A 14,670-nucleotide genomic window follows, 5' to 3' on the forward strand; every position below is an offset into this window, starting at 1 on the left:
AAATCCACAGAGGTCACTATCGGGCCATTGCATACCAGGCATTTTTTCTTCCTGGCAGCAGCGACTCCTACTAACCTGCTGGGCAGAGACTTGTTATGTAAGATGGGATGTGTCATATATTGTATCCCTGATGGTGAATTTCTTGATATCCCAGAGAAAGTTGCGCATGAGGTGAGGGATATATTGGACACTCCCCAAAGGATAATGTATCACTCTACCGGTTCACGTAAAAATCCATCTCGGGTAGATCAAATGTTATCCCAAATTCCAGATTCACTTTGGACCAAGGATGGACAGGACACCGGATTAATGGCAAATGTAGCTCCCGTAATGGTAAATCTAAAAAGCGGTAGGCAAGCTCCAAAAATTCCCCAGTACCCATTAAAACAGGAGGTAGAGTTATGGGTTTATACCATAATTGAGCGGTTATTACAGCAGGGAATTTTAGTCCGTACAGCAAGTGTAGCCAACAGTCCCATCTTTCCTGTGAAGAAGAGTGGTGGGAGGGGTTATAGGCTGGTAGAAGACCTTAGAGGAGTTAATAAGGCAGTAGAGAGCCAATTTCCCGTAGTGCCAAATCCAGCTGTCATTCTTATGCAGATCCCACCAAATGCCACCCATTTCACTGTCATTGACCTCCATTCTGCTTTCTTCTCTGTACCTCCTCATCCTGACTGTCAGTACCTATTCGCTTTTACATATAGGGGTGTACAATACACATGGACACAATTACCCCAGGGTTTCATAGACAGCCCCAGTATCTTCTCCCAGGCCCTGCACGACTGTTTACAATCTTTCCAACCTGCCAATGGATCTGTTCTAATACAATATGTGGACGATTTATTGTTATGTTCTGATTCATTTGTCATGTTTAAATGATACTAAACTTTATTGCTTCATCTCTCGCAAACAGTACACAAGGTGGCTAAGGACAAACTACAACCATGCCAGTCCAGGGTTAAATACTTGGGACATTGCCTAACCCAGGGGTTACGACATCTGACAAATGACAGATGTCACTCAAGCCATAAAGACCATGACACTGCAGAAGCAACAGCAAATTCGTACCTTCTTAGGAATGTGTGGATCCTGCAGAATGTGGACCCAAGGTTTTCCTATTTTGGCCTTGCCATTACAGGACTTAGGACCTCATTCAGAGTCTGTCGTAAGTGGCCGCTCGGTCGTACACATCCGATGTTTCCAAACCACGCATGCTTACGGTTAGTTGTGCGCATGTGCATACGAGACTTTGCGATCCAAAATGTTGTTGATCTTACGGCTTACGAGCAGGAAGTGGCTTCCGAGAGTTGATTGACATGAAAGGCCGTTTGTGGGTGTTGACGTGGGTGGTGGTCTGAAAACGCAGGCGTTCCTCACTGTTTTCATTGCGTTTTAGGGGCGTACATAAATTACCTGCTACGACCGACATAGAAGGCCGGAAGTAGTAAAATGTCACTCTGCGAGCAGGTTAGAGGCCTGGCTGATCATACAGCTTGAGGTTGGGTACGTGCTCTCTCAGGCCCCAGAGTACAATCGATACTATCGAATGTTACTGATGTTAGGAGTGATGTTTCCATTTTGAGCCACACAATGCAAGCAGCTAATAATCGTTTGTTGTAGCTAATAACACTGCTAATTGGCTTGTAATTGATTCAGCTGCGTTTGCATTAGCGAATAATAAGAATAAATATATTTCATGGGGACGGCTTATTCTATGCATTTTTTTGTTAATTTTTGGTGTAAATTTCTCACAACAAAAGCGGCCACAACCATCAGAAGAAAATTAACATACAGCGACTGACAATGACTGACAACGATTGACTCGATCGCTAGCTGCTATAACTCGCTAGCTAGAGGAAGTGCATTGTTCACGTATGGGCGTCACTTTGGTTGCAACCGACTGGCCGTGCAATTACTTCCTTTTTCAGTTTCGTGGTCATTAGGCATACGACCGAGCGGCCGCTTACGACCGACTCTGAATAAGGTCCTTAGTCTCTTCATCAAAGCCCGATCGTGTCATACACACAGAGGAATCAGAGCAGGCTTTCCTTAATCTTAAGGATAGTCTGACAAGAGCACCTGCATTGGGAATACCTGATTATAAAAAACCTTTTGTTTTGTATTGTACGGAAGCTGATGGTTGTGCAGCAGGTGTCCTTACACAAAAACATGGTGATACCAGTAGACCCCTAGCATACTACAGTGCACAATTGGACACTGTGGCAAGATCACTCCCAACGTATTTAAGAAGTGTAGCAGCAACTGCTCTATTGGTCAGTAAGAGTGAGGATGTAGTATTAGGCCATGATATGATTGTTTATACACCACATGCTGTATCTGCTTTGCTAAACTCTGCCCAAACCAGACATGTCTCCTCAGCTAGGTTCACAAAATGGGAACTAGCCTTAATAGCACCTGCAAACATCACCATAAAAGGTGCAGTACGTTAAACCCAGCTACGTATTTACCATATGTGCAACATGATGCACAAAGGGTGGAGAGAGGTGAGTCGCTAGCGGAAGATGAGTTCTGCAGGTATATTGATGCACATGATTGTATGGAATATCTGAATCAAACCTTTACTGCAAGACCTGACATACGGGATACACCTTTAGAAAATGTAGATGTGACATTTTACACGGATGGGAGTTGTCATAGACAAACTGACACTGGAGAATTATGTGCAGGTTATGCTGTGGTAAATGAGGACGTTAGAGAAGCCAAACTTTTAGGCCCACCACACTCTGTTCAAGTGACGGAAATGGTGGCACTAAAGAGAGCATGTGAATTAGCGGAAGGTAAATCTGCTAATATCTACACTGACTCTAGGTACGCCTTCAGGGTAGTATACGATTTCGGCGCTGTATGGCGTCTGAGAAAATTTATGACAGCAGCAGGCACACCAATTGCACATTCCAGACATATAAAAGGACTACTGACAGCAATCCAATTGCCTAAGACAGTGGCAGTAATTAAGTGTAAAGCCCATACATGTGAGGATGATCTGGTGTCACTGGGCAACAACAGAGTAGATGAAGCTGCAAAATAGGGAGCAGGGTTAAAAATGAATGTACCAACTGAACTAATGATGACTTTCAAACAATTGACATGCTGAAATTAATTGAGATGCAAAATTTGTGTTCCATTCAGGAAAAGGCAGTCTGGAGGTCCAAGGGATGTGGGCAAGAGTCTTCTGGACTCTGGAGAGATGGACAAGGTAAGCCAGTGGCCCCCAAGGCGTACTACCCAAGCCTGGCTGAGGCAGCGCACGGTCTGACTCACTTGGTAAAGCAAGGTATGTGCAAATTGGTGAGAGCATACTGGTGCACACCGGGATTTTCTTCTCAAACGGAAAAGACAGCAATGTCCTGTCTGACCTGCTTGAGCAAAAACATTGGGAAAACAATCCCTACCGAACCATCCCACATTCCTCCGACCGACAGACCTTTTCAGGTAATACAAATTGATTTCATCCAATTACTACCCTGCAGGAATCTCAAGTATGTATTAGTGTGCACTGATGTGTTTTGTAATTGGGTTGAGGCATACCCAGCTGCCACTAATACTGCTGCGTTTACTGCCAAGAAAATTGTTCAGGAGTTTGTATGCAGATTCGGTATCCCTAAAATTATTGAGAATGATAGGGGTACTCATTTCACAGGTGATATTTTCCAGAATATGTGTAAGCTGATGGGTATTAATAGTAGACTTCATACCCCCTACCGACCGCAGGCCAGTGCCAAGGTGGAGAGGATGAACGGGACTATTAAAAACAAATTAAGTAAAATCAGGTCGGACACTGGACTGGGTTGACCAGAAGCACTACCACTTGTACTTCATAGTATCAGGACAACCCCTAGACCCCCTCTCAATCTGTCCCCCTTTGAAATACTGTTTTGTAGACAACCTCATTTGATTATAAGCCCACAGGAAGACTTGAAAAGTAACAATGATGTAACTGTAAGGTATCTTATAACAATGAGTAAACAGTTAAAACAGCAACAGCAGAAACTGAAATTGTTGTCACATGATATGCCTGAAACAAACTGTCATGATGTTGAACCTGGAGAATTTGTTATGATCAGAAATTTCTTGCATTCAGGTTGTTTGACTGATTGGTGGGAAGGTCCCTATCAGGTGCTGATGAGTACAACTTCATTGAAGGTGGCGGAGAGAGATACCTGGGTCCATTCCACTCACTGTAAGAAGGTCAACCAACCGGTGGAGAAACAAGGTGGAATCGAGACAGATAACGTACCTGTCAACTGCAAGTCTGTTCTGGGAAGGTTAAAGGTTACAGTGAGATACATGAGCTAAAGAAATTTGTAGATCTGTGTTTTCAGCAATGGATTGGTCTGCTGTGTTTATCTTCGTGTTTTCTCCCAGAGTCCTCATCTTTGGTTGTTTCAGGATCTCTGGTTTCTGTGAAAGGCAGAGGGGAGCTGATGGTGATATCAATGAAATGGAGTCTGGAGAAGGAGTGCTAAACCTACCGGGAGAGTATCTGACCAAACCCAGTACAGTAATTGTTAAGAGATCTGTTATTCTGGATACTTGGAGACAGTGTGAAGGTCTATCTTCTGAGGATTATTGTATGTGTGGGTCCGTAGTCAATGAGATATGCATCCAACAGTGCCAACCTAAGTATAACCAGTATTGGGATGGGTATCCTTCAGAGGATTATCATACCATGGTGGGCAAAATTTTAAACCAAACCGACTGTTGGGTGTGCCTCCACGTGCCCCAAGGACAGCATAATGTAGGGTTAGTGCCATTTCCTTTAAATGTCTCTGAAATTTCAGAATTACAATAATGGAAGAGACTGGATGGAAATTTTTTTAACACCAAACCACGCCATTTTAAACTCCACCAGTACCAGGTAGATAAAACACTTTTATGTTTAAACATCACCAACTCCAATGAACCAGGAAGTTGGGAGGTGACTGGGAATATCCAGATGATGACCATCTCACTAAGAGCTGATCGTGAGCCTATGAATTATGAACTGTTACACACAATTAGGTCAGGTGGAAGACACTTCCAGTATAAATATACACTAAGTAACACCAAATAAATGGTTGGCAGAATACCAGAAGGGTACTGTGCCAGGGTGATACAACTAGAAACGTGTATTAGCCAGATGGGAGAACCTGAGATAGGATCATTTGTGAGGGAAATGTGTTGGATGATCATGATGCATTCTATACCTTATGTTCTCCCCGATGATGTATATTTTATATGTGGAAGGAAAGCGTACAAGTGGCTCTCTCCGAGTTCCGAAGGTTTGTGTTATTTGGGAAGAGTACCTCCAGAGGTGATGACCCTTACACATGGTGAAATGCTTGGTATTCATAAAGACACACCATCACCATATCGTCATACACAGTATGAACACAGAGACAAAAGAAATATGATACCTGGTGACGTGCATAAAGCCACACAGTTAATTAGTGAGACAACTGCCTTTCAAGCTTTGGTAGCATTAGATCCCACCAGGATCGCTCGGGGTACACTTTTTTTTTAGCGAATCTCGCCCATTATAAGTACATACGGTGATGCTATTATTTAGTGTCGTGCGATTCCCACGCAATAGAAAGATTTTAAAAGTCCTCCTTATATAAATACAGACAGTTACTAAAACATATAAAATGATCAACCCTGCACGTACCATGGTGTACTCCACAAACACCTAGTCGCACAACGCTAACTAGCGTCTTTTCTCAATACCCCAATACTTATACACTGCACACTTACATAAAAAGGTTCTCTAGCATTAAAGTGTAATATTCAAGGTTTATTCAGTATTCGTAATGTTGTGAAATAAATGTTATTTGATATCTAAGGTTTAGTAAGGTAAGCAGACCATGTTTGGTGTCGTTCTGATCCACTGTGTCTTTGCAGATTTCCGGTATCATCGGTGAGGAGATCGCAACATGTGTCTGCAAACTATGGACTATAGAGAGTTAAACATTAAAATGTACTCTGTAATGTAGCCAGCTTAGATTTATTATGCAGCAGGAAACAGGACACAAAGAGCTGTTGGAGGCTGGATTGTGTCTATACGAACTGACCTATGAACTATACTGTAACAGAAGAACCAGGAATAAGAACCAATGGAATCATGCCAACCTGCTCTATTGTGTTGCCTATCTCTTCTAGAGTATATATGCATGCTCTCTGAAACTGGATCTCAGTCTTCTTGTTTTGCTGTTGACGGAGATTTCTTCTTTGATGCCGGGATCTGGATCCAGAGCTCATGCGTATGTAACGACTGTACCTTGCGTCTGTATAATTTATTTGCGCTAATTGTATTTAGATTACAGCGTGTTACTATATGTTTTATGCTGAATAATAACTTTGTGTACTTTGGAACCACAATCAAAGTCTGAAGGCAATTATTTCTTGTGCGACTCATAACGCTAAACAGCGACAATTATTTTAGAGTGTATAGGTAGGAATCGATAGGGTGCACGTACTGGTCACAGGTTCCTCTTAGGGGTGCACATACTGGTGACAGGTTCCTTTTATGGGTGCACGTACTGGTAACATGTTCCCCTTAGGGGTGCACGTACTGGTCACTAGATCCTCTTAGGGGTGCACGTACTGGTGACAGGTTCCTCTTAGGGGTGCACCTACTGGTCACAGGTTCCTCTTAGGGGTGCACCTACTGGTCACAGGTTCCTCTTAGGGGTGCACCTACTGGTCACAGGTTCCTCTTAGGGGTGCACGTACTGGTCACTAGATCCTCTTAGGGGTGCACCTACTGGTCACAGGTTCCTCTTAGGGGTGCACGTACTGGTCACAGGTTCCTCTTAGGGGTGCACGTACTGGTAACAGGTTCCTCTTAGGGGTGTACGTACTGGTCATCTGTTCCTCTTAGGGGTGCACGTCCTGGTCACAGATTCCTCTTAGGGGTGCACGTACTGGTCACATGTTCCTCTTAGCGGTGCAGGTACTGGTCACATGTTCCTCATAGGGGTGCACATACTGGTCACATGTTCCTCTTAGGGGTGCACGTACTGGTCATCTGTTCCTCTTAGGGGTGCACGTACTGGTCACAGGTTCCTCTTAGCGGTGCACATACTGGTCACAGATTCCTCTTAGGGGTGGACATACTGGTCACGTGTTCCTCTTAGGGGTGCACGTACTGGTCATCTGTTCCTCTTAGGGGTGCACATACTCGTTACATGTTCCTCTTAGGGGTGCACGTACTGGTCACAGGTTCCTCTTAGGGGTGCACGTACTGATCACAGGTTCCTCTTAGGGGTGCACGTACTGGTCACAGGTTCCTCTTAGGGGTGCACGTACTGGTCACAGGTTCCTCTTAGGGATGCACGTACTGGTCACTAGATCCTCTTAGGGGTGCACGTACTGGTCACTAGATCCTCTTAGGGGTGCACGTACTGGTCACTAGATCCTCTTAGGGGTGCACGTACTGGTCACATGTTCCTCTTAGTGGTGCACGTACTGGTCACATGTTCCTCCTAGGGGTGCACGTACTGGTCACAGATTCCTCTTTGGGGTGCACGTACTGGTCATCTGTTCCTCTTAGGGGTGCACGTACTGGTAACAGGTTCCTCTTAGGGGTGTACGTACTAGTCATCTGTTCCTCTTAGGGGTGCACGTCCTGGTCACAGGTTCCTCTTAGGGGTGCACGTACTGGTCACATGTTCCTCTTAGGGGTGCACGTACTGGTCACAGGTTCCTCTTCGGGATAGTGGTGACCAGTACGTGCACCCCTAAGAGGAACCTGTGACCAGTACGTGCACCCCTAAGAGGAACATGTGACCAGTACGTGCACCCCTAAGAGGAACCTGTGACCAGGACGTGCACCCCTAAGAGGAACAGATGACCAGTACGTGCACCCCTGTGAATATTTCCCTGTAATTTGCAGGTCAGTTTCGTACATAAGGTATTATAGGGTTCTCGGTCGGAGCCATTACAGTGTAGATATGTATATATTTTGTTTTGTATTGTGGGTACATTGTGCCTCTGGCTGTAGATTTAATGATCAGGTATTGTCATATTGCTGAACATTATTCTTCTGTTTCCAGGCAGGAAATCTCAGATGGAAGAAGTTCAGGATGAATTAGTTCATAGACTCACTATCGGCCGTAGCACAGCTCAGAGGAAATTCACAGTACCGCGACAAAACGCGCCAATGGTCAATATCTCGTACAGCTCGTCCACAGAGGATGTGAAAACATGGCTGCAAGCAAAGGGATTCAATTCTGAGTAATTGTAGTAATTCATTTTCTCTATCACTGGCGTCTTTCATTCATATCAAGAATGAGTATTATTCAGTGTATGGTGTTAGTGACCTCACAGTACTTTGTATACTGGAGCAACATTCTGCCCTAAGCGCTTATTGTAATGTTATTACTTCTTCAGGGTCCATAGGGTCCACAGGATCTACCTTGGGATATGTAGTGGAAACGATCCATTGCACCAAACTGTTTACAGCTCCCAGCATGCACTGGTCCTCCTCCCTATATACCCTGCCCACAGGCATTTAGTTTTTTTATTTGGTGCGCGGCAGGTATCCAGACGCACCTGTTATACAGCGGCACTGCCTAGGCACTCCCAGTCCCAGGTGCCGGTAAAGATGCAGGTACCACGACTCCTACTACCTCCACGACTTCTACTACCTCCGCCGGGGCCGAAAACAGTAATTGTTAAGAGATCTGCTATTCTGGATACTTGGAGACAGTGTGAAGGTCTATCTTCTGAGGATTATTGTATGTGTGGGTCCGTAGTCAATGAGAGATGCATCCAACACTGGATGGAATTTTTTTTTAACACCAAACCGCGCCATTTTAAACTCCACCGGTACCAGGTAGATAAAACACTTTTATGTTTAAACATCACCAACTCCAATGAAGCAGGAAGTTGGGAGGTGACTGGGAATATCCAGATGATGACCTTCTCACTAAGAGCTGATCGTGAACCTATGAATTATGAACTGTTACATACAATTAGATCAGGTGGAAGACACTTCCAGTATAAATATACACTAAGTAACACCAAAGAAATGGTTGGCAGAATACCAGAAGGGTACTGTGCCAGGGTGATACAACTAGAAACGTGTATTAGCCAGATGGGAGAACCTGAGATAGGATCATTTGTATATGCCCTGAGGTTCTCGGCATGCGTGGCTCCACTAGCGCCTGTGCAGGTCTGGCACGGAGATGTCAGGTAAGTGTGCGGCAGTCCTAGCATCCGGTGTAGGAGATGCTTCGGTGCAGCTGTCATACGTGCACGCAGGGGGGTGGGGGGTTCCGAGAACCCAGGAACCCTCCCTGCACGCCACTCCATCGCAGCACAGTGCAGCTTAAAATTATTATTATTTTTTTTTTTAAAGAACCTGAACGGTCGCTGGCTGAGCTGGCTGTAGGGGGAGGTGCAGCGGCAGTTCCCATGGTGTCCCGGCATTGTGGGAGAGATCGGAGCCTGCTGGGTGAGTCAGTGACCAGCGTTCTCTCCCAGAGCCGCGCCGCAGGTGGGTGTAATGTATTACATGTGGGGGCGGACAGGTGATCTATAAGTAGCCATGCCAGAGCTGTATTTACAGTATATGGCTGAATTTGTTTTATTAAGTGAGATGTGTGTTTGTGTCAGTGTGTGTGTCGGCTTTGTTAATGTGTGTATATACTTTCAGTGTATGTGTGTCGGCTTTGTCAGTGCGAATGTGTAGGCTTTATTAGTGTGTGTCTGTGTCAGTGTGTGTGTCAATGTGTGTGTGTGTATAGGCTTTGTGTGTATAGGCTTTGTTAGTGTGTGTGTATATACTTTGTCAGTGCAGTGTGTGTGTGTCTGTGTGTGTGTATAGACTTTTAAGTGAAGTGTGTGTATCTTTGTCCGTGTGTGTGTATATGGGCTTTATCACTGTAGTGTGTGTGTATATGGGCTTTATCACTGCAGTTTGTGTGTCTGTCAGTGTCTGTGTGTATGGGCTTTGTCAGTGCAGTGTGTGACTGTGTCAATGTGTGTGTATAGGCTTTGTCAGTGTGTGTGTGTGTATAGGCTTTGTCAGTGTGTGTCTGTCAGTGTGTGTGTGTATAGGCTTTGTCAGTGTGTGTCTGTCAGTGTGTGTGTGTATGGGCTTTGTCAGTGCAGTGTGTGACTGTGTCAATGTGTGTGTATAGGCTTTGTCAGTGTGTGTGTGTGTATAGGCTTTGTCAGTGTGTGTGTGTGTATAGGCTTTGTCAGTGTGTGTCTGTCAGTGTGTGTGTGTATAGGCTTTGTCAGTGTGTGTGTGTATAGGCTTTGTCAGTGTGTGTCTGTCAGTGTGTGTGTGTGTATAGGCTTTGTCAGTGTGTGTGTGTATAGGCTTTGTCAGTGTGTGTGTGTGTATAGGCTTTGTCAGTGTGTGTGTGTGTATAGGCTTTGTCAGTGTGTGTCTGTCAGTGTGTGTGTGTATAGGCTTTGTCAGTGTGTGTGTGTATAGGCTTTGTCAGTGTGTGTCTGTCAGTGTGTGTGTGTATAGGCTTTGTCAGTGTGTGTGTGTATAGGCTTTGTCAGTGTGTGTCTGTCAGTGTGTGTGTGTATAGGCTTTGTCAGTGTGTGTGTGTATAGGCTTTGTCAGTGTGTGTCTGTCAGTGTGTGTGTGTATAGGCTTTGTCAGTGTGTGTGTGTATAGGCTTTGTCAGTGTGTGTGTGTGTAGGCTTTATTAGTGTGTGTCAGTGTGTATATGTCACTGTGTATGTTTGCAGTGCTGGCTTTTTATTTCTTGGAGAATCTGAAAAGCTCCATATAAATATAGTCAAGTAGACTCCAAATAAAAATCTCAGCAGCCGGGGTGCAGATGCTAAACACTAAGCAGACGGCTCAGTCTTGTACATACAATCAGATACAGGCGTCGCTGCTCGGGTACTCAGTAATCCAAGCTTGTTACTCCATTACTGGGCAACCTTTCACATGCAATTATTAGATATTTCGTCATTGATGAAATATTTAATAAATTAATCTGAAACGTTGCTCAGTAATGGAGTAACAAGCTTGGATTATTGAGTTACCGATTACTAGTGCTGCCTGTATCCGGTGAGATTTTTTTGCCATTGGTTTTGTACCCAAGTATTGGAAACCCCCCTGTCAAAATCCTGCATTTGCCACTGGCTGTGGGTGAAGGCCTCGTGTGACGTGTCCTCACTAAGGCGGCCGGGTCCTTATCGCCTGTCGCCGGGGATGGGTAGTGGACGCACTAGTTAGCGTCTACTACTATAAGGCCAGTGTACCCATGCCGTCAAATCGCAGCTTAGGGGAGATAAGGCGCTTCCCTGGCCGCTCCTCCCCCCCAAACCAGATTCAACTTGCGGTACGGAGTTCAACGCCTGGTTTGCTATACTTGATCCACCTCGTGGTGAGACGCTTGCAGATCGCGTTTGTGTGTGTGTACTACTGTAACGGTTGTTCTCTGAGGTGGTCTGTCTCCCTGTATACCTCTCCCTTGGGCACTCTATGGGGGTCATTCAGACCCACTCGCAAGCGGGTCGATGTTCCCCACTGCGCATGCGCACGACGGAGGGAGCTCCGTCGTGCGCATGCTCGAGACCCGGACAGCAACAGCCAAGCTGTCACTCCGGGTCTCGCACCAAAGAGGGTGTGCTGTCGATGGTGACTGACAGCATGCCCCCTTTGGTGGGCGTGCCGGGGGCGTGGTGGCCAGACAGAGGCGTTCCCTTGGGAACGCCTACCGTCTGAAGCCGGCCCCACTGACATCACTAGTGATGTCAGTGGGAGTGATTTTGGCTCTGATAGAGCCAAAATCACTCCAGGGCTTGTGGCTGGGAAACCCTACCGCAGGGTTTCCATCGCAAGTCCGATGGTCGCGATGGTCAAGACCATCGCGACCATCTTTTTGAACGCTCGTATATGCTGTGTATTGTGACCCACAGCTATACGAGCATCCAGGAGGACGCTCCATTTTAATGGAGGAGGGCCCTGATTCAGAGCGAGCGCTCTGGTTAGAGCGTCTGGCTCTGAATCAGGGCCTATATCCCTACCATTACCCCTCTGGGGCGGGCTAGTTGAGTCAGAGTACCATTTGAATGGTGAGAGTAGCAAATTTGCTACAAGATACAAAAATTCACTGTGATCGAACTGTTGCTATTAATTTGCTACAAATTGAATCAATATTTCCAGCTGAATAAAGACACTATACGGCCCTAACAAACTAAGTGATGTTCAACCAGTAAGCGTGCAGACTTCATATTTGATCAATAGTACCTACCAAGACAGGAATAGACTCATCTGAGTGCTTAACAATTAGCTGCACCTGTAGAGATAAAGAACTACTCTTGGATTTGTTGAATTCATAAATTGTGCATTTAATACTTTATGAATGTAGACTAGATTTAATCACCAGCATATAAGTGTTAAAATATTGGTTATTATATTACTCAGAAAAGAATTACATGTAATAATTTTTAAAAGTGCCGGCCGATCATTTAATGTGATTATTTTTATGTGTTTTTTGTTCTGATTTAATCAGCGCCTCTATATCGATGTATTTTTGAGTCTTTGTTGTGGGGATTGGTCAAGTAGAGATTATCAGGAAATATTGGTGTATAAGTGCAGCGCCTGCCGTGTGTATGTATATATATATATATATATATATATATATATATCTCTGTTGTAAACAGCTACCTGTTCTATCCAGTACATCTACAGCTCCAGCGCTAGAACCACCCGGGTGGTATCAGGTTTTGTCGCACTTAGTGGCTGCGCTATTTCCCCATGCTATGGGGTATTCTCAGCAGTTGTATCCTTCTGTGTATATGCTACAAAGCTGTAAGCTGTTTGGTGCAATGGATCATTTCCACTACATACCCCAAGGTAGATTCTGTGGACCCTATGGACCTGGAAGAAAAGGAGTTATCTAAGCTATGTTATACCATAAGTCTGATATTCTGGGACGTGTGTGATATGAAGCTCGGTTACTCTCTCATCAGTGATACTGAGAGCAATGCAATGTCCATATTATGCAGTTGAGCGATTATCGGTAATCTGAGCATGTGACAAGTCTACTCTTCATTATCGCTCACAGTGAGGATTTATTAGCAAAGTGATTAACAGGCAGGGGTTGCAACGAGGGCGGGGTTTCACGACTCAAACGCAGCTTTTTTTAGGGTGTGTCTAACCCTGCAACTGCGATCCCCTTCACAGTAAAAATTGCTCCGGTGTCTCGTTCCCATGTCTGTTCTGCACGACCATAGAGTTACTCATAAGCCCGATAATCAAGTGATCCACAAGCAATGTAACGTCTTCGTGCACAGCCACTGCGTACAAAATGTCCAGCTGCTGCGACATTAACGCACTTCTCTGAATCAGACCCTCTTAGTAATCTAGCAGCCATCTTGGTGCACCCAGGTGAAGCCACAGTGATTACACCTGCTGGAGGCACCTACAGAGGCTGCGCAACATGTTGAAGCTTCCTATCTGTATAATGGCGCATTCGTGAGGTAATAGTTTAAAAACTGTAACTTTCTAATTTACCTGAACCCCAAAAGCACCTAACCTGGAACAATAGCTACCTAATAAAACAAACCCCAAGTCTAAATTCTCCCCCTACCCTGACTTATGCCTTCCCAAAAATCCCCCATAGAGAACAGCAGAAAAGTGGTCCTAATTCAGAGTGTCAGTAAAATGTGACCGTTGGAACTTTAGATTACTCCCAAATCCTAGCGACAGTTCTACCCGTCCATGCCAATTTCAGCTCGCTACTTAAAATAGCTTTTGAGGTGTAGCCTCTTAAACACCATGACCCCCCCCCCTGTCGGGAGTTCTCTGTGGGAAAATTACGTCGTTTGTCCCCTGTATTTAGCGCAACCAGCACCGGTGCTGGTTGTGCTTAGGGGAATGTCATTATTTTTTATATTACACATTCATTTTTTAACAGATGCATAGATGGATCTCACTGACACGTCCATGCATCTGTGTCGTATTGATTTTATGTTCTCGGGTGCATGCCCAGCGCCAGTGAGGCCCTCTGTCGCCCGCTGATGCTCCTGTGCATGGCCCTGTTGCTGCCACTGCCCCTCACACCCGCTGCTGCCACTGCCCCACACACCCGCTGCTGCCACTGCCCCACACACCTGCAACGCCCCCACAGCCGTCTCTCCCTCTGCACCCCCAATACACCTCCTGTGTGCTGTCCACTCCTCCACCCATGTTAGTGTAACGATTTGTTGTCCTTCTGACCTGCAGGTTGGCCGGTTTGCTCCTTAAAACCCTGATGGTTAATAAATTATAAAAACGCAATGAAATTCCATAGAGAAAAAACACACTTTACGGTTTCACATGTCCCATTAAGGCTTCTTAGACATGATCTGACATTTCTGCCATTCAGACTTAGAACACAACTTAGAAATGGTGCTGTTACTTGCCATCTTATGAAGTGTGATCTGTGTGACAGAAAACCAGTTTATCATCAGATAATGTAACGTAATAACATCCATTTAACTGTGTTTCCAGAACAATCACTAGTCTGGGGGTGTTATCCGGGGCCCAGCTCTTCTCTCTCACGAAGAATGAATTAATGACTGTCTGTCCCGAGGGGCCGAGAGTCTACAATCAGGTGACTGTTCAAAAAGCCACTTTGGAGGTAATATTTATTATGTCTTTATACATATTATACAGGGTGATAAACGATCCTTACGCCAGAAGTTTTC

The 14,670-nt window shown here is 45.1% G+C and overlaps 1 protein-coding gene across 3 annotated transcripts in view; it reads left to right on the forward strand.

The window, feature by feature from the left end:
* Nucleotides 1-14,670, forward strand: part of EPS8 (EGFR pathway substrate 8, signaling adaptor) — a 247,660-nt gene that overhangs the window by 218,025 nt on the left and 14,965 nt on the right. For all 3 annotated transcript variants that reach the window (XM_088461541.1, XM_088461543.1, XM_088461542.1), the window contains 2 exons: nt 8,055-8,235; nt 14,474-14,603. In XM_088461541.1, the coding sequence (XP_088317667.1) occupies nt 8,055-8,235; nt 14,474-14,603 (311 nt within the window). The remainder of the gene's footprint in view (nt 1-8,054; nt 8,236-14,473; nt 14,604-14,670) is intronic.

Source organism: Taudactylus pleione, unplaced genomic scaffold (assembly GCF_031769625.1).
Source record: "Taudactylus pleione unplaced genomic scaffold, aTauple2 ptg001061l, whole genome shotgun sequence".
Taxonomy (NCBI): Eukaryota; Metazoa; Chordata; class Amphibia; order Anura; family Myobatrachidae; genus Taudactylus; species Taudactylus pleione.